General features: G+C 42.5%; 1 protein-coding gene across 3 annotated transcripts in view; it reads right to left on the reverse strand.

Moving 5' to 3' along the window:
• The window catches only part of LOC145413846 (uncharacterized), a 232,670-nt gene that overhangs the window by 47,218 nt on the left and 164,880 nt on the right, over positions 1-20,572 (reverse strand). For all 3 annotated transcript variants that reach the window (XM_080283512.1, XM_080283511.1, XM_080283513.1), the window contains exons 3-7: positions 19,385-19,573; positions 15,900-16,008; positions 10,143-10,246; positions 9,821-9,918; positions 8,053-8,252 (exon numbers count right to left, since the gene is read on the reverse strand). In XM_080283512.1, the coding sequence (XP_080139638.1) occupies positions 8,053-8,252; positions 9,821-9,918; positions 10,143-10,246; positions 15,900-16,008; positions 19,385-19,573 (700 nt within the window). The remainder of the gene's footprint in view (positions 1-8,052; positions 8,253-9,820; positions 9,919-10,142; positions 10,247-15,899; positions 16,009-19,384; positions 19,574-20,572) is intronic.

The raw sequence follows: 20,572 nt of genomic DNA on the forward strand, positions 1-20,572 counted from the left end.
CCTGCATAGGCTCAAACCGACTGGGGCTCCTTAATTGCCCACTAAACCACCAGACGCCATGATTTGGTTATATGGTTACCACTCAGCGTTGGAAATGGTTTCCTGGTATACGGGATACCATTTGGCTTGTCACTCAGTATAAAGTCACCCATAGACAGAGGGAAGAGGAAAGATTGAAGGAAAGAAAGACAGTGGGGGAAGGCTGGGAAGAAGGAAGAGAGGAAAGGGTAGGCGCCCGAGAGCAGCACTACATTGAGCGAGTGGATGACGAGTGCCTCTCTCTCTCTCTATATGTACACACACACACACATATATTAGGGTGGGTCAACAATTTAAAATTCGACGAAACACGGCTATTTTGATGACCTATAGTACGTTTTCACATGAACTAATTGTATTTTTAAAAATGAGTCATTGCTACTCCAGCAACTTTCAAATTAGTTTTTAAGACACTGACGCTCCAAGCATTCAATGATTACCGGTGACTGGCAACTCAATAAATGATAACCCATTGTTTTGCATTTCTGTTGCCAACTACACGAACTGGTACTGGTTTACAGATTTGAATTTTGTATGAGTCTGCATATTTTACAGGAATCATGGCCAGTTGCAGCACACAAGAATGCACGAAAGACTCTGTTTTCGGTTCATCATGCAGTCTTCTGGTAAATCAGTTGCCCACTAGCTATGATGTCATAAGGGCATATGTGGATCATAAATCCACAAATCCATCACTGAGGACCCAAGCCTATGCGGAAACTGTTGCGCTTGAAGTAGCAGGAATTTACGAGAAAGCTTTCATCTCAACTATTGATTACGACAGTGTTGTTATCCGTGTGAAACGCCCGATAGCAAAGGCACAGGAGCTTAGGAAATATCCAGTGAACAAAAGGACTTCCAACACCTACGCAGAGAAACTTGCCAGCTCTGACACCTAATTTGACATTAGTCACTGCAAATGTTTCAAAAACTTCAGTGCACGTGAGAGGTCTGAGTGTCAATGCGCTGGACCAGACAAGATATCGCCTGAGGAGTGGACTTTCTGGGTTGACCAAAATAGTTGCAGAAAAATGTATATTGGTGGAATAGACCGGAAAAAGACAGCACAAAATAATTGTGCAGCAAATAAAGCGATGAAAAGGAAGCTCTATGAAGAATCAACTAGAGATACTAAGCAAAATAATGAAGACATAATGACAGCATGTACTGACAACAGTGATGCCTGTAATGAACAATATGATCAGTATGTTGATGATGATACTGCAGAAGTAGATGGAAGCAAACAGTCAGAACAGATTAGTCTATCCTGAGCTGAGTCGTGTAGCTGATTGATGTCAAGTAAGCAACAGAGACATCTGCTCCATTGTAAATGTAGCACTGAAAGATATGAATATTCTTTGTGAAGAAAATAAAGTTGTTCCCAGTAAACTCCGCCATCAGAGAAAATACTGGAGAGATGTCACATTGCAACAGCATGAAAATGAATTGAAGGAGATCGTCTGCATCGGTTTCGATGGAAAAATCGATCAGACACTCAAAAGAAAACTCCAAATGGTCAGAGAATCAGGAAGGAAGATCACTACTCAGTAGCTGCTTTTCCTGATGCCGTTTACATCAACCATGTTACTCCAGAAACTGGAAGAGCAGCAGATATTGCCATGGAAGTCATGTCTGTCATTCGAGAAAGATTCAACAGATTCACTGCAAGCTATCGTCTGTGTTGGGACAAATGTCAAAACTGGAAAGAGAATTGGAGTGATCCGTGAGCTCGAAACACAGCTTGGCAGACCACTACAGTGGCTTGTTTGTTTGTTGCATCTTGCTGAAATAATTTTCTGAAGGTATTTTGAGGCAGTTGATGGTTCGACAACAGGTCCACGAGGCTGCTGAGGAGAAGTAGGTCCATCGCTTGAATCTGACCCAACAGATCTTCCAGTTGTTGGTTATGAACGTGTAGCTGGAAAAACTTGCATTTTACCAGAAGGAGTTGTAAATGATCTTAGCAAAGATCATGGCTACCTGTACCGTGTATGTTTGGCATTGCAATTGCCAAGTGGAGATACTAATGATGGTGTGGGACCATCTGCACCACTAGAACTGCTAAATCATGCCAGGTGGCTTACAAAAGCTAATCATGTACTGCGACTTTCCATGTCAAAGGAGAAACCATCACCAACCCTAAAATGTCTCGTTTCATTCATTGTGAACTACCGTACTATGCTCCTGTGTGGTTAAGGGTGAAAGCCAACAGCTCGTGTCAGGATGGAGCCCAAAATTTCTTCTTCATGGTTAACCTCCTTCAAAAGCTGCCGTTGGAGGACCAGGTGATCATTCGCCCTGTGCTTTCCAATAACAGCTACTTATGTCACTCAGTGCACATCCCGTTGTCAGCTGATACTGAAGATGTTGGCATATGCTTGATGGCGATCAAGTTGATGAAACAAGCACAGACAAATGAGAATGATGACCAAGCCTCAGTTAGAATATCTGAAAAATCAGCACTGAAGATAAACTTCGACGCCAAGAAGTACACTGAGCTGGTTGCACTTTCTTCTGTCACAGTTCCTCCATTGCTGAAGAACAGACTGAACCAAATGGATGAAAGCCGACCCATCGTACCGGACGTGTACCCTTGCCATTCCCAAGGGGTGGAACGTCGTGTCAAGGATGTCACATCCACCACAAGTAAAGTATTTGGGCATAAACACATCATGGTATGCTCGTCCAGTGTAAGCGATCTCGCAGTTTTGTGTGTGTGTGTGTGTGTCCAACTCTGTGCATAAGCTTCACAACCTGCTCCCATGGCCCAGTAGTCCCCCTATATTCCATGTCACCTTGTTCCCAAAGCGTGAAAGTAAACAAGACTTTTGATGTGTTCAACTGTTCATGCCATTTCTACTGTTCTTTTTCTTGTTCATGAAACAATGCCTTTCATATGATTTGAATACATTTATTTCAACTGTTACTTTATTTTAAAAATTGAAATTTAACACAGAAACTGCATTTTAGTTCATCCGAAAAAAATAGCATGTGTTTCTAAGGTTTTTGAAAAATAACTCTATTTTTTTTTTATCCAAGTTGCTTGAGTGGGCACGTATATATCGACACATTATTTTTTCGTAGTGTTTTGTCATTGTAAAGGAGCACCATTCTGACTGTTTCAGGTAACCCTAAGTTGGTTCCTTTTCGACCTGCCCTAATATATATATATATATATATATATATATATATATACAGTGCCCTCGCACAGTTAACATATTCAGGGTAAACGTTTCACCTAGTGAACTAGCAGGGGATAATCAGGTCCACAAAACCATAATGAATGAGTTAAACCCCAAGTGAACGAAATCGGGGAAAAAAGTAGGCCATTACTGTCATTTCCCATATTAAACGAACCCCCCCCCCCTCCAGTAGATGCTGCACAAGAGGCCAGATCTGAGCAACCTTTTGGGCAGAATCCAATAGAGGACAAAGATGTGCCTATGACAAAGATCAGTAAAATTCCAGTGGCAGTGGATGTTCTGAGAGAAAAGGTCAAGGCAAATGAAACCAGCTACCTTAGGACACAGGAAGTGCTCAGCGGAGTAGAAACCACTTTTCATTATTACACTGAAAGGCACAATATGGAAGTCAAAAAAAAAAAAAAACACTCATCACATGCTACTACCAAACTCAAGAACAACAGGAGCCAGTTGCCTCTACATCATCTGCTACACTTCCTGGGGAAGATGATGATGATGTGATGTCAGTAGTGTCATCTTTGGACTTTGATGGTTTTATGGGCGAGGTGAATGAGACAGAGACACGTGGGGAAATGGTTCAGTCAGGTGATGAGGGTGAGACTGGTGACAGGAACGAAGGAGTGGAAGGTGATGTGGCAGGGACACCCTAAATGTATCTCCCTGCCTCAGAACCAACTGTATTCAAGCCGCTCTGAAGGTGTCCTTCTTGAGATGGCCTGTAGCCGCTCACCCCTTGATAAGGAGACAGCCTGTAGCTGCTCCCGCCTTCGTCAGGAGACGGCCTGTAGCCACTCTGAAGGTATTCTTCTTGAGATAGCCTGTAGCCGCTCACCCCTTGATAAGGAGATGGCCTGTAGCCGCTCTGAGGGTAATAAGGAGACAGCCTGTAGACGCTCCTGCCTTCGTCAGGAGATGGCCTGTAGCCGCTCTGAGGGCAATAAGGAGACGGCCTGTAGCCACTCTAAGGGCAATAAGGAGACGGCTTGTATCCACTCTAAGGGCAATAAGGAGATGGCCTGTAGCTGCTCACCCCTCCTGAAGGAGATGGCCTGTGACCGCTCACCCCTCCTGAAGGAGACAGCCTGTAGCCACTCTGAGGGAAATAAGGAGACAGCCTGTAGCCACTCTGAGGGAAATAAGGAGACAGCCTGTAGCCACTCTGAGGGAAATAAGGAGACAGCCTGTAGCCACTCTGAGGGAAATAAGGAGACAGCCTGTAGCCACTCTGAGGGAAATAAGGAGACAGCCTGTAGCCACTCTGAGGGAAATAAGGAGACAGCCTGTAGCCACTCTGAGGGAAATAAGGAGACAGCCTGTAGCCACTCTGAGGGAAATAAGGAGACAGCCTGTAGCCACTCTGAGGGAAATAAGGAGACAGCCTGTAGCCACTCTGAGGGAAATAAGGAGACAGCCTGTAGCCACTCCCGTCTTCGTCAGGAGACAGCCTGTAGCCGCTCTCCCCTCCAGAAGGAGATGGTCTGTAGCCGCTCTGAGGGCAATCAGGAGACGGCCTGTAGCCACTCCCACCTTCGTCAAGAGATGGCCTGTAGCCACTCCGAAGGTGCTCTTCTCGAGACGGCCTGTAGCTGCTCAACCCTCCTGAAGGAGACAGCCTGTAGCCGCTCAACCCTCCTGAAGGAGACGGCCTGTAGCCGCTCCGAAGGTGCTCTTCTCGAGACGGCCTGTAGCTGCTCAACCCTCCTGAAGGAGACAGCCTGTAGCCGCTCTGAGGGGAACCAGGAGATGGCCTGTAGCAGCTCTGAGGGAAACCAGGAGATGGCCTGTAGCCGCTCTGAGGGGAACCAGGAGATGGCCTGTAGCGGCTCTGAAGGTGCCCTTGGGTCTGCTGGTAGCTGCTCCCTCCCTCAGGCCACAGCCGGTAGCCGCGCCCCCAGAAGGCCACGGCCAGTAGCTGGGCCCTATGGGAGGAGACGGCCTGTAGCCGCTCCTCCGTCCAGAGCCGACGCCTGTTCCCCAACCCATGACCCAGAAGGAGTCTCGGGTCTAGAGGAGTACTGGAGAGGCCCCTTGGTCTCCCCTGGCCTCTGCTCCCTACAACCGGCTCTGGAGGAGACCCACCTGACACACACCGACGCAGACTGGTGCCGCAGCCCCTTCCTGACAGCGCCGCCAAGCACTGGGACCGCAGCCCTCAGGAACCCCAGACCGCCCTCAGGACTCCCAGGCGGGAACTCCCCACACCTCAGCGCCAGAGAACTTCGTCCTCCATCAGAAGCCTGAACGAAAGGTTCAGGCAGTTATTCGGCCCCAGCCCCGAGAGCGTGGGACCCTCCGCCACCCACAGCCCCAGACGAGAGAGGACGCCCCTGCGTGTGATCCTGTGGCCTCTGGATACAGAGTCTCCTGGCGGAACCCAGCCCCGTCAGTAGCGGAGCTGTGACACCTCCACCGCCCTTGTACCTGACTGCCACGACCCCCGGACCCGAAGGGAGTGACAGTGATAGTACAGTGTCTGTGACCTAGTAACATTGAGACAGAACAGTGAACTAATCCTCAAATGGAAGTCAGTGATAATACCAAAGTGGTGGAGTGAGTAACAGGGACAGTGTAACCGCAAACACGGCCACCCAGTGAGAGTCAGATCTATCAGAGTGAATACGCTACCACCAGTAAATACCTCCTGATGCTAAGACTATATCCAGACCCCAGTGCCAAAGAAACACTTCCTAGCAAGGAACAATATTAGCGACTCCACAAATATATAAAACCCGGACTTCCTATAATTAATAATATTCTGCCTCAAGTGCCATTAACTGTGATCCGAGCAGTATCCTGCGCGGTACTGATAACCCATATCTAGACGTAAGAGTTGTAATTGTCCAGTGTATCTGTATCAGTGACATCTACTCGTTCCCCTGTCCAACTTAGTAATACACGTGTAAGGTTGTTGCCTTGAGTTTTTGTGTCCTACCTCTCTATTTGTCTAAGCTCCGGTACAGAAAGAGAGCCCCGCTACAAACGCGTTTACGGGACAGGAAGCCGGACCCTAAAACACGTAGCATTACACTCTCAAAATTTCCAACTAATCAATATTCATATTTACAGTCGCCCAAAGAAGTAATGACAGAGTTTCAGATTGCTTCGGTCACTCTGCACTGATATACATTCAATGAAAACTTATTGAATATATGGTAAAACTTCTGTGCCTCCACTACGTAATGTATAATAAAATACATATTACTGTACTGTATATCACACTAAAGATTACGTAAAATGAATAACATGAGGTTTTGATATATTAGAACTTAACACTCAGATATTATGTCTCCCAATTTGAATGAATGTGTTATGTATTACTCCGCGCACGGAGCGCAGGATTTCAAATACAGAATGCTGTAGTTTAGAAGACCAGTTGAGGAAAACTCTTGTGACTGCAATACACTACCTTATTTTCAATTGCTGTGGTGATGACACAGCAACAATATGCATGCCACGACAATAAAGTGTATCTTAAAATTGATACTCTACCTGCGGTAGCAGCAAGACCATTCGTCCTTTTATTCCTTGTCTTCCCCCCGCTTATAACGACTTTATTCCTAAGTAATCCAAAATTATTTTAAGCTATAAGAAGATATGACAGGTTTTACTCTTTTCTCATACACTAGGCAATGAAGAGAACGAAAACATGAGCTTATACTCTTGCAAAAGCACATACTTTTTGCTTTATCTAATAGTCTCTAGTATCCTTCTTTTAAAATAAACCTGTGTCCTGCTTAACTGAAAATGCTGATCTGAAGGGTTTGAACTCAGTGGCTTGTTAATGAACATTTGCATTTTATTTCTCTTTCCAATTGTTTAGACACTGCGGATACTAGACTATGACACAAGTTCCAAGGAGCTCCGACTCTCAGCAAATTTTCGACATATTCCTTAGTTTTCATTCATTTACAGTCCTTTGGCTTATATTAAAACTGCAAGAGAATTTTCTCAATGAAAAACTAGCCAGATGCAGTGTAATAACTGCATGTCTTTGAGTAAAAACTGTTTCCTTCCGTGCAAATTGATTGAACCATTTAAAATAGCCTTCTAACTTACGCCGCATTCCCGCTTTCTGTCGTCGTCCATGAAGACAACAAAAACAGAAATAAACGACTTGAAATTATTCCTTAGTATTGTAACGGGAATTATTATAATATATACTGATTTTAATATATTTAAGCACATTTCCTTTTAGTCTTATGTTACTAAGAAATTAGAGTGTTAATATGTTACATATGAACTCCGCAAATTATTCCTGACTGTCCCTGAGTGATAGTTGTAAAATTTCAATTAGTTCTTTTTAGGATTTCCTAATATCGTAACTAACGAACTGATTCATACAATTCTGAAATATACTGGTACTTTTTCATTTACTTAATGTTTTCTGTAACAATTTAACATAATAGGTTTCTCCTTGTAAAGATTCAAAGAAAAGTTTGTACATTATCGCTGACTGAAAACTTCTGGACACTTTGCTGTCACTTCTTAGGCCGACTGTACCAATACACTACCACCTCCACATGACCTCCCAATTCTTAAATATACCGGTACGCAGAAAAATAAAATAAATAAATAAACAAAGGAGGGTGGGCAGTTCCAGGTACATCCTGCAGCTATAAATTTTCTTTTTTCTTTCCATTTGTCAGTATTCTTCCTCTTTTTCAGTTAATAATGCAAAAATACATCCTGCATTTTATTTTCTGTTTATCAGTTCTTTTTTTCTTTAAATTCTTTATGGTTATTTCATCTCAATGATGTTTCAACCAACAGTGCTTCCATCTCCCTATAAATATAGCTGCTCCTGACTCACTTGAACATGAAGATGATGATACAGGGATCCTAGTGGCACCTGCTGGAAGACCAGTGTTATATAGTCAGGATGGGGTGCTGTAACATGACAGGCGGCCATCACTCCTAGGAAAGCTGGATGACGAAGGCGTCTAAGAACTGATAATTCTTGCAGAAGGGAATTGCAGGCCGCCTGATCTGGTGCACTGTTGTCCTCCCCACCTGTCAAGGAGATAGACAGAACAATAGTGAGAGAGAGATGGGAGATGAAATATTAATAAACAATGAAATGAAAAACATAAAAAGTCTTCTTTTCTGTCCTCAGGTGTCACGTTCACATAACCGATGACAATCTTTTCATGCAATTTCTCCAGTAATGAAAGTGTAAAGGGTTACTCTCAACATATTTCTTATACTTTTCCATAAGACACATAATAAACACACTGTTGTAGCATGATATCCAACCTACTGATATATTGGTAGTTTTAAGAAATGTCAGAAAAGTAGTTTACATCACTGCACTGAATGGTTGATTCCATTTCAAAAGGCACAGTGCTCCATATTTTCATTGGTGAGCTGTGTTCACTTGGTGGCTGCTAACAAAAATTATAATATTTTAAGTTAATTAGCCCAAGACTGGTTCCAACCTGCAGTGAAGCAGGATCTGAAACACTGACTTTGCGTCCTTGCTTAGTTTTGCTTAAGAATGATGTATGTGTCCACAAAGAATAATTAGGGCAGTATCCCCCAGGGTCAAGGTGTCTAATGACTTGCTATGCTTGAAAATTTCCTATATGCACCTATTTACAAAAACATCTTCATGTCACTGTCACTGCACCACCTCAATCAACCAGTACCCCCTGTCAAATATCATTAAAAAAAAAAAACTCTACACATATCTCTTCCCAATGAAATTATCTGAAATTGAGAACATTACATGTTGAAGTGGCCCTAATGAGAGCAGGCAGTGTGTGGAAACTCCCTGTACTGCTGTCTGCAGATGATACGATATTGTTACATGAAAATGAATGGGAGCTGCAAGGCTTGGTGAATGAGTTTGGGAGAATGTGTACGAAATGGAATCCAAAGGCAAATGTGGGGGAGAGTAAAGTTATGGTCTTCGAGACAAATGAAGTCACTGAATGTACAGTGAGGATGGATGAGGAGGAAATGGAAAATGTGGGTGCATTTAAGTACTTGGGTAGCGTGATAAGTAAGGAATGAAGTTTAAAGGGTGAAGTGCTTGAAAGGGTACAACGGGGAAGAAAGGTTGCTGGTTCTTTGAAAGCAGTGATAAGAAACAGGGAAGCGAGCATGGAAGGAAAAGACTCATAAATGAGGAAGCGAAGGAGCACTGTGGTGTGGATGCAGATGTGACAGGCAGCGTTAGGAGAAACACACTGAGTGGTTTGGCCACGTGGAGAGGATGGAGAGCGAGGGACTGATGAGGAGAGTGTATGTGAGTGAGGTGGAGGGAAGGGAGAGGGACAGGCCAAGGATGAGATGGAGGGATGAAGTGGATACGTATATGAGAGAGGGGGATGTGAACTGGGAGCAGGGCAGTGAAATGGCGGGGGACAGGGCGACATGGAGGCGATTTGTTTGTGGCAATCCCTTACGGCCTTACGGGATTAAGGCGTCTGGCAATTGATAGATAGATAGAGAATATTAGTACTGTATTAGGTACTGGGTTGCAACATGCAAAGGCACCATGACTCATAACCCATAAAAGAATCATATAACCAATCAGATAATTGTACATAGCAGACTAAGCAACATACCCTTGCCGCCTTTGTTCCTGGGGAGTGCAAGGGCTGGGGTTGGTCTCCTCACTGTCACATTAGTCCCGAGCCAAGTGTAGGGAGAGTACACTGTTGGACCTCCACATCTGCACACACAGGATGTATAAAGTATATACTTCATATGCTCAACAATACTGGCAGGGTTACACTTATGTCCATAACATCTGTGAAGTCCAATAATTTCTAATAAATGTAAGGAAATTCATCCTGCTCGCCTCAAAGGCTCGGTAAGTAACACCATAGAAAATTCTAAAATAAATAATTTGTACTATGCACATAGACAGAGAGGAACTGAGTAGGGTCAACTTACGTATACGCTATGCCAGTGACCTCAGGGCGCTTGAGGTCAGATGGAGTGAGGAGAGGCAGGGAAGTGGACACGTACATCTGGTCCAGCAAGTGGCAAGATACCGTCTGATGAGAGCAAAAAGTATGCACTGCTGAATTTACATACACCTAATTATCAATAATACAGCAGCTGTGTCAAATAAAGAATGACATGTAACTCTGAATTATATATAAAATGCTGTACCAAAATATGCTACCTTTATAAACATTGGATTACAACTCAAGGCAGAGATAATGGCAAAAACAAGGAAAAAGGTAGGGAATTACTAATGTAAAACTTTTTCTAATCACTTAATATACAGTATCTACTAATCTGTCTGCTTGTATTAACCCCTGGCACTACATGACTAAATAGGAAAGTGAAACCACCTATAAAGGGCATGGTCAGAACAGACTATAATACTGTACTGTACACCACACATACACAATAAGAAAATCTTACAACTAAATATTAATGATGTTAACACAAATACCACAGTAACTCACATATTCCCCATATACACACACATCACCATAGCACTGATACAGTTCGAAAGACTAAATTCATATGCAGGTCAAGTACCCAACATCTCTTTATCAGCATCACACCTGACAAAACAAGTGGCCTCATCAACCTCATACAGTACATAACAATTAACATTGCATTAAAAAATACTGTACCTAAAAACTGACGAAGTTAACACAAATACCACAGTAACTGTGATGCATTTATATAGCATAATCGTGTCTCCTCTTTTCGTTCTCTCCTGTAGTTAGTAGATTAAGTTTTTCTAGTCTTTCTTCATAGCTTACATTCCTTAAGCTTGGTACCCATCTTGTAGCTGCCCTTTGCACTTTTTCAATCTTATCTATGTGTTTTTTGTAATGAGGATTCCAGACTACTGATGCAAACTCCAGGGTTGGTCTGATGAATGATGTAAATCTTTCTCAGTATGCCTTCATTTATATGCGAATGCTGTTCTCATATTAGCAAGCATTGTATACATGTTATGTACCTTCTCACTGATGTGGTCAGCTGGAGATAGCCTATTATTAATAATTATCACTCCTGGGTCCTTCCCACTTTCTGATATGCATAGGGTTGATCTTCCTAATTAATAATCCCAATCTGGTCTCTTCTCAATTTTACCAAACTTAATTACATGACACTTTGTCCACATTAAATTCCATTTGCCATTTATCACTCCATTCATGAAGCTTATTTAATTCCTCCTGCAGCTCTTCACAAGAATCTGTTAGTAATCTTCCTTTGAATTTTTTTGCATCATCCGCGAACATATTTTGATAGTTTCCATTTCCAATGTTACTGTCTATATCATTTATATATACTAAACACAATTGGTCCCAGCACTGAGCCCTGTGGCACTCCACAAGTCACTTCCCTCCATGATGAGTAATTTCCCCTTAATACTGTTCTCATTTCCTTTTTTCTGAGAAAATCCTGCATCCAACAGTACAGATTGCCTTGGATACCTCCTTGATGGTACAGTTTCCATAAAAGTCTTTGGTGCGGTACTGTCAAATGCTTTCTTGAAATCTAAATAGACATTGTCCACCCATCCTTCTCTTTTCTTTAATGTTTCTGTAACTCTATCATAGTAGTTTAGTAGACTAGTAACACCCGATTTTCCTTTTCTGTAACCTCTCTCACATACCTCTCCAACACCGTACTGTGTTCTTCTAGATGGATAATTTAAACTTTTCTTATCAGCTTTTCTAGTATCGTACTTACAACGCTGGTTAGTGATACTGGTTGGTAGTTTAGTGGATTTTGTCTATTCCCTTTCTTGAACAGGGGACCAATGTTTGCTTTCTTCCAAATATCAGGTAGTTTACCTTGACCTACGGATTCCTCGAATATTAAATACAATGGCTTGCTTAACTCTTCTGCACATTCATGTAGTACTCAACCTGAAATTTCAGCAGGACCATTTGCTTTTCCTTCGTCTAACTTACTTGCCTCATCCTGTACTTCTCTTTCGGATATTTATATATCTGGTAATGCATGTGGGCATGCATGTTCCATTGCATGTTCCATATCATCTTTTAAAATTATTTTCTTTTGTAAAAACTGATTGGAAGTTCTTATTTAGTACTTCACAAATATCCTTCTCCGTACAGATGATCCCCTCAACCGTAATGGACTGTATATTATCTTTAACTCTGGTTTTGCTTCGGATGTAGCTGTAAAACGACTTAGGTTGATCATTACTTTTATTTACTGTATAATGTCTTCCTCAAACTGTCTCTGAGCCTCTATCCTTACCTTGTATAATCATTTCTTGCCTATTTATAATTGCTGTATGTCCTCTCACTATTGTGTCTTCTGTATCTACTCCAATGAAAGCCTCTTTTTTCTTTTGATTTTTTACATTTTGTATTAAACCCTTTCGTTATTTTCATTTCTGTTTCTTTGTGTTGTGTATGTAATTTTGGACTCCTATTTCATAAAGATCACAAGTTTTCTATAAATAATATTTAAATCTTGTCCTCTAAGCTCCTTTTCCCAATCTACTTCTAAGACGTACTCCTTCAGGTCATGATAATTGCCCTTTTGGAGTTCAGACTATTTTTGTAACTCTCATTACTGGTAACGTCATATGCAATCCTGAAGTCATAATTTATTACTGCATGGCTGCTTCTGCCAAATGGAGGGTGATACATTATATTGTCAATTTCATTTCTATCTATCTATCTATTGCCAGGCGCCTCAATCCCGTTCGGGGTACCCACAAACAAATCGCCTCCACGTTGCCCTGTCTCCTGCCATTTCACTGCCCTGCTCCCAACTCACACCCCCCTCTCTCACATACCTCTCCAACCCATCCCTCCATCTCATCCTTGGCCTCCCCCTCCCCCCCCCTCCACCTCACTCACATACACTCTCTTCGTCAGTCTTTCACCCTTCGTCCTCTCCACATGGCCAAACCACCTCAGTGTATTCCTCCTAACGCTTCCTATCAAATCCACATCCACACCACAACGCTCCTTTATATCCTCATTTGTCAGCCTCTCTCTCCATATGACTCCACAGGTTCCTCTTAAATAACCCATTTCCAGTGCTCTCACTCTTGACTTGTGCCCTTCCAACAACGTCCAAGCTTCACTTCCATACGTTAGAGTTGGTATCACAATACTGTCATGTAATAACTTTTTCACTTCCATGCTCACTTCCCTGTTTCTTATCACTGCTTTCAAGGAACCAGAAACCTTTCTTCCCTGCTGTACCCCTTCAAGCACTTCACCCTCCAAACCTCCATCCTTACTCATCACACTACCCAAGTACTTAAACGTACTCACATTTTCCAATTCCTCACCATCCAACCTCGCTGTACATTCACTGACTTCACCTCTCTCAAAGACCATCGCTTTACTCTTCCCTACATTCACCCTTAGATTCCGTTTCTTACACACTCTCCCAAACTCATCACCAAGCCTTGCAGCTCCCCTTTGTCTTCACTCAACAACACAGTATCATCTCCAAACAACAGTACAGGGAGTTTCCAAACACTACCCTCTCTCATCAGGGCCACTCCGAAGTTCCACAGAGGTTTACTCGTCTCATCATTACCTTTTAGCCTTTTCCTCCGCCAGCTACCTACCCCCCCCCCTACTTTCGCTTTTTTTTTTTTTTTTTTTTTTTTTTTTTTTTTAAAGGCTTTGATGTAGTGCTGCCTACTTCTTCCTTAGCCTTTATCATTCTTTTTCTGTGCCTGCCCTCCTCTCTTCCTATTTCTCCCACCTTTCCTGTCACTTCTTATTGCTTTTCTTTCCATTACAGGTGGCTTTACATTGAGTGACAAGCCTAATGGTTTCCTGTAAGCCAAGAAACCATTTACAACGCTGGGTGGTAACCATATAACCAAACCATACGTGCTCCCTATGTGTCAACAAGTGGGTTGGTGGAGGGTTAGTGCCTCTCCATGTAAAACAAATAACTCAGAGTCAAATGGCCACCCCTTACGGGATTATGGCGTCAGGCAGTAGTAGTAGTAGTAGTAGACTTAGCAATATATCACATTTCAAAACTCAACAAGCAGCAGGCCAGCTCTGACAATATATACATGCACTTGAACAACGGCTTACACTTAACATAATGACTACTTCATTAACATAATCAACTATTAATTTCATCATTCCTGAAGGACATGAATCTCAAACACACTCTTAAGTTACCACTTCTAACGAGTCACTCTCTTTAATGAGATATCTTTAAAATTCTGGACCTACTTTTGATACACACATGACTTTCTCAACGCATACACATCAGTGACTGAAAACAGTCAATAAACAATTTATCTGAACAACATTAAATTATACAAACCCAATATGGGCTCCCATCTTGGCTACAAACATGGAAATACACACACACACACACACACACACACACACACACACACACACACACACACACACACACACACACACACAAACTTTAAGAAAAATACAGTAACAGGAAGTACTGTTGTGGTCAGTACTCTCTGGACTAGCAGTCTAAGTGGCCTTTCTCTGAATCAAAGGGAGATCATGACTGACTATGAACAGTCCTTTTTTGTAAGTTAATTAACTGCATATCAGTATTAAACTGGAAAGATAACAGTATTTCTTATACAGACAGAGTTAAGAGAGCACTGACCATGGTGGTACAAAGTCAACAACTACAGATCACTTAGACCAAGAAAAAATAAGAAAAAGTACTCCCAGTCAATTACCACATGAACATGAAAGGTACACAACTCTTCACTTCAGCACAGGATCCATCTCATTCACATGATATTACATTGCACCCCCTAAAAGCAAATAAACAAACAAAAAACCTTCCCAACTCTCCAATGAATACTGAACAATGTTCCTTCTCCTCCACACTTCAAACACATACACGACACTACATCACAATCGAAAATGGTGACTGACTGGCTAGGGAGATCATATGTTGTCTGAAATGTCGTCAGTTTGATCCCAAGTTGGAGCAGGAGATAGTCTGTTTAATTACATTTCCTTAATAAGAGACTTCAATGCTTTTCACAAGACCCACTGATGTACCATAAAAACCCCTGCTATGGTACTACCAATGCACTCAAACTGAATTATACAACCCAAGGATATATTCAATATGGAAGGCACCATTTATGATCATGTGGTATTGTGCATGTGTGAGGCACAAGCAAGGATTGCTGGACTTTAGGGAACAGGCTGTACAGCAGAGAGAGATGGAAAAAAAAAATCTTGCCAAATAACATCCTCCATTAGCTCCAACCAGGCACTGCTCCCACAGAAATTAACTTTCCCAGAGAGACATGAGTTCACCTAGCCAGATTATGATGGGGACATTACCTTTCCCATATTCCGTATCAACACAAAATACAACTAAAAAATATCTACTTCGTCCTCATCGTACCGTAATGAAGCCCTTAACACCTCAACATAATTACTCACCTCATGCAACTCACTCTTACAACAAAGACAATACTTCAACATAACTGCAACAAGAGATCTCTTGCAGCATTCGGCTGAAGTGGCCGGTTTCCTGCAGAACACCAGGTTCACATCCAAATGAGCCTGGGCCATGACAGCAACAATAATATGATCTGAACAGAACTGAATAGAGGGAACTCAACTACCCTTATCAAGTGTAAAGTAAAATTTTTACAAGCATATTTTAGGGTAATTATTATTTTCACACTTAAAGTAATTTTAAAACGACTTCACATGTACTTACCTTGTGAAGGTTTGAAGTAGGAGCTGGGGTGTAGGGGGGTGAGCGGGGTGAGATTGGGTCCCCTTCCTTCACACAGGCTCCCCACACACTTGCTAGGCTGCCCTGGCGTCTGTTGGAAAAAGATGACAGGGTTAGACAAGAGACAGCAAAATGCGGAGAGGAAGTGTGACACACAGATGAGGGAGTAGGGGATGCAGAGGACTAAGGAGAGGGAGAGGGGAAGGAAGGAAGGGGGAAAGAGAGGTACAGTGAACACCACAGGGAGGGAGGGTTGAGAGTGAGGGAGAGGATGAAACGAAGAGAAAAAGGAAGTAACAGAGTGAAATAAAAAACTGAAGGCAAACACCTTTATGAAGGTGAAAAGAGTATGATATGTAACAAAAAGGGAAGACAGACGATAAAACAGAGTGTACAGCAGGATGAGGCAATCAGCAGTGTAACAGAGGTTAGGAATAGGAGAAATTTCATGCGTTGGGAGAGGAAAGGAAGACAACACAGGGAGGAGATGAGAGGGAGGGAAAAACAGTCTACAAACATGTGACAAAAGAATACTGTAGTGAGAAGCCAAAAAGAGAATAGGTGAAGAGCAAAGGTGGAAACAGGAAGATTTTGGGAGAACGAAAGAAGAGGGACTGAGAAGAAGAAAGGAAAGATGAAGAGACAGAGAAGAAAAGAAAGATGGACAATGAGGAATGAAAGATGGAAGATGTAAGAAAAATGGGGAGGAAGGGAGAAGAGATGGAGAAAGACGAGAGATGGAGGAGGTAGGAGAGAGATGGAGAAAGAGAAGAATTGGTGAAAGGAAGGACTATGGAGGAGGAAAGAAGGCTGAGAAGGAGGGAGGAGAGATGGAGAAAGACAGAGGGAAGATAGAGACAGTGGAAGGAGATTTTTTTTTTTTTTTTTTTTACGTGTCCGACTCTAGGCAAAGGCTTCGGGGGCTATTACTCAGGGGGCAATGGCCTATCGCAAGGCCCAGTAGTCCTCCTACACCTCCACGTGTCACCACTTTGGCACTAACACCCACCGTCCATATTGAATACATGCTAGGGCTGTCTCATACAGGACTGGTGTATTGGAATTAGGAGAAAAACGAAGGAATGATGAGGGAGGGAGAGGCAAAGAGGAAAAGAAAGATGGAGATGGTGGGAGGACATGAGGAATGAAGAATGGGGCCATGAGATGGTAGAGAAAGGAAGTAAGATGGAGAGGAAGAAGGAGTAGAATGAAAGATGGAGGTGATATAGAAAGAGGAAAGGTAGGAGGAGGTAAGAGAGGCAGAGAAAGAGGATGAAGAGATAGAGGCGGGGTGGAGAGATGAATGAGGGAGAAGAGGAGGAGGAGAAGGAGGGATCAGATGGAGATAGAAGGAAGAGAGGTGGAAGAGGAGGGAGGAGAATTGGAGGAAGAGGGAAGAGAGACTGAAGTGGTGGAAGGAGAGGTGGAAGAGGAGGAAGGAGGAGGAGGAGGAGAGACCAAGAATGAGGAGAGAGAGGAAGAAGGAGGGAGGAGAGGTGGAAGAGGTGGGACGGAATGGATAGCAAGGAATGACGGATGGAAGAGGAGGAAGGAGAGACAGAGGGAGGAAATATAGAGGAAGAGAGATCGAGACAGAGTGAAGAGAAACGGAAGAGGGAAGGAGACGAGATGGAGAAGAAGGGAGGTGAGATGAAGGAAGGGGATATAGAGGACAAGGAACAAACACGGAGAGAAGAAAATACAGTATATGGCTAGACGACATAAATGAAGTGAGGAAAGAATGACTACAAAAGCAAAATATATATACATGTATATATATAAATATAAATAAATTAATATATAAATGTGAAAATAAGGCCCGTATTATAGGTGTCGTAAGAGAATTCACAGCATCTCTTCCTTAGTGATTTTTCATATATTTTGCATAAGAAACCTTAACTTTCTTTTCATGTACTGTATATCGCCTTCCTATCGATATAAATTACATCAGTAATATATAACAAGACTCTGAGGATCAATGTACAAAATAAATCGCTTAGGAAGAGGTGTTACGAAATTTCCATAGCCACGAAAAATACGACCCGACAACTAAAAGAAGACTAAGGATAACAAGAATACCAGTACACCAGTCCTGTATAAGACAGCCCTAGCATGAATTCAATATGGACAGTGGGTGTTAGCGCCGAAGTGGTGACATGTGGAGGTGTAGGAGGACTATTGGGCCTCGGGATAGGCCACCGCCCCAAGAAATAGGCCTTGAAGCCTTTGCCCAGAGTCGGACACACACACACACACACACACACACACAAAAAAAAAAAAAAAAAAAAAAAGGCCTTTGCCCAGAGTCGGACACATTAAAAGAGAGAGAGAGAGAGAGAGAGAGAGAGAGAGAGAGAGAGAGAGAGAGAGAGAGAGAGAGAGAGAGAGAGAGAATGTGGACAGAAAGAGGCAAAGGAGAGGAGGTAAAATATTGTAACATGAAGCAAAGCCAACAAGAGAAGGCAAGTGCATACACATACTTCACATCCTCGGCAAACATGTCCTAGAATTTGTTTATCAAAACGCGATAACAAATTAAGGTTCACTTATAATTAAGCTTACTTACCCATCCATCCATCATCCAACCCTACGTTGCCCCATGAGGAGCGTAGGAGCCCGGGGCTAGGCGAGTTGGTCCTGACATTTAATATGAGAAAGCTTACTTATTATCTCTAATATTTTTCTTTTGACATCTAATCCACTAAGTGGGGCAGAGCACCATTATGAGTAGTTATTTTTTTGCTTAAATATCGAAAAAGTCCTCAAGCTTCACATAAATAAATTATGCTGTTCCCCACTATTAATAACCTTAGACCTCTTCAAAGATGGTGATGATAATAATAATAATAATAAATAATAATAATAATAATGATAATAAAATCACCTGTAGGCAACAAGCATTTAGTGTTTTTCCATTAGTTATACGTGTCCTTAATGCTGGCAGTGAAACTTGGCGCGTTGATGCCTTAGGATTGTACTCTAAGTGGCATTTCGTAACACCTTGAGGCGAAATTTTAATCCTCCCAAAACACCTAAATACTCTCCAGTATGTTAATAATGCAAACTCTGTCGATGTTAAAAAGATATTAACACACCTAAACTAGAGAATGGTAAGGTGCAGTATGTAAAATAAATCGCTGAGGAAGAGAAGCAATGAAGCCTCCTCTGCCACCTAGAATACGGCCCTTTAGACGCTGTTGTTTCTGTGATGTCTGAACTATGATGTTCAGAATCATGGCAGCTGCAGACAGAGAGAAGGTTGAGGACATGCACCCCCCCCCCTCTCTCTTGTGACCTTGCATGCGTTCTGGTAGACCCTCCCCCCCTCACTCACTCTCACACACACACACGTATGCATTGCGAGAAACCCTTACTGTACTAGCTAAGGAGAAAAATCAGTAATATATCCTAGGCAGGGTCAGTGGGCAATGAATAATACACTGCAAAACGAGACTGTGGTGGCGTACTTTAGAGCTAAGCTGGTTTTGGATGCGGCGTGAGGGAGTGTGGCTACTGAGGCGGGGTGGAGATGCGGCAGTGTGGCGGTGGCGGCGGCGGGGTGGCCGGCGCGGTGCAGGGTCATGGCCACAAGCAGGTCCAGGAAGTGAAGGATCTTCTGACGCCGGATGGGGGACGGTTGCTTCAGTGCGTAGTCCCTGGTGGAGATGTCAGAGAATTGGTACATACTGTAGCATTGTCAAACAGTAGTGCGTTACTTTGTTCTCATTTGAAAGACACCTAACACATTTCAGCTTTGTTGATGGCCAAGTGTAATCAGAATGGAGGATATATTTGGCTGGTAATCAGGGAGACTCATTTTTACTTCACAGCTAAAGTTCATCGAATTTCACACAACCACGATGTAGAAATGACTAGATTCATCAGGTGAAAACAAACCAGCTACAGTTAGTATATATCATTTGAGCAGTAACGTAACTAGTATATGGCTTACTACTGAGCTGAAAAAGGTGGCATATATTGCTGAACAGTACAAACAGTACTGATGAACAAAGAAACTCATAAGATAATATTTTTGAGGGGTCACAGCGGAAGATACATTATGCTGAGCTGTTAGAATAGCTGGTAGGCAGAATGGTTGGTGTATGAAAAGTCTGAGGGGAAGATGCACTCTACTGAGTAGTCAGGGTAGCTGGTAATCAAAGTGGATGGTATATGAGTAGTCAGAGTGGATGATACATTTTGCTGTTCTGTCGGGGCAGTTGTCAGTCAGAGTGGCTGGTATATATTGTGTACTGTTCAGTAGTCAAAGCAGTAGATATGTACATTGTTCAGCGGTCAACATGTACACTATTTATGCCTAAAAATTTACAAAGATCGTACTAAAGCACCAGATTCCTAACTCAATTCTCCATACTTTCCAAACGCAATTTTTCTACTTGATATTAGCCCACCCCCTCAAAAAAAAAAAAAAAAAAAAAAAAAAAAAAAAAAAAACAGGACGGGTCTATGCGGCTGCCAATATTTCTTCTTATAGTCTTGAAACTCAAAGTCTTTTGAGATCTTGCGAAAATAACTAGTAACATTTAAGTGAGGCGGAAGGGTTGTAATTTCTCTTCATCAGTTAAAACCTCGTATGTGTAAACAGATTACTGTACTAACTGCAACTGTACTATCTCCATCTTGTGCCACATGAG

The sequence above is a fragment of the Coenobita brevimanus genome, chromosome 97 (genome assembly GCF_032717465.1).
Source record: "Coenobita brevimanus isolate Jiangsu-jjx chromosome 97, ASM3271746v2, whole genome shotgun sequence".
NCBI classification, from domain to species: Eukaryota; Metazoa; Arthropoda; class Malacostraca; order Decapoda; family Coenobitidae; genus Coenobita; species Coenobita brevimanus.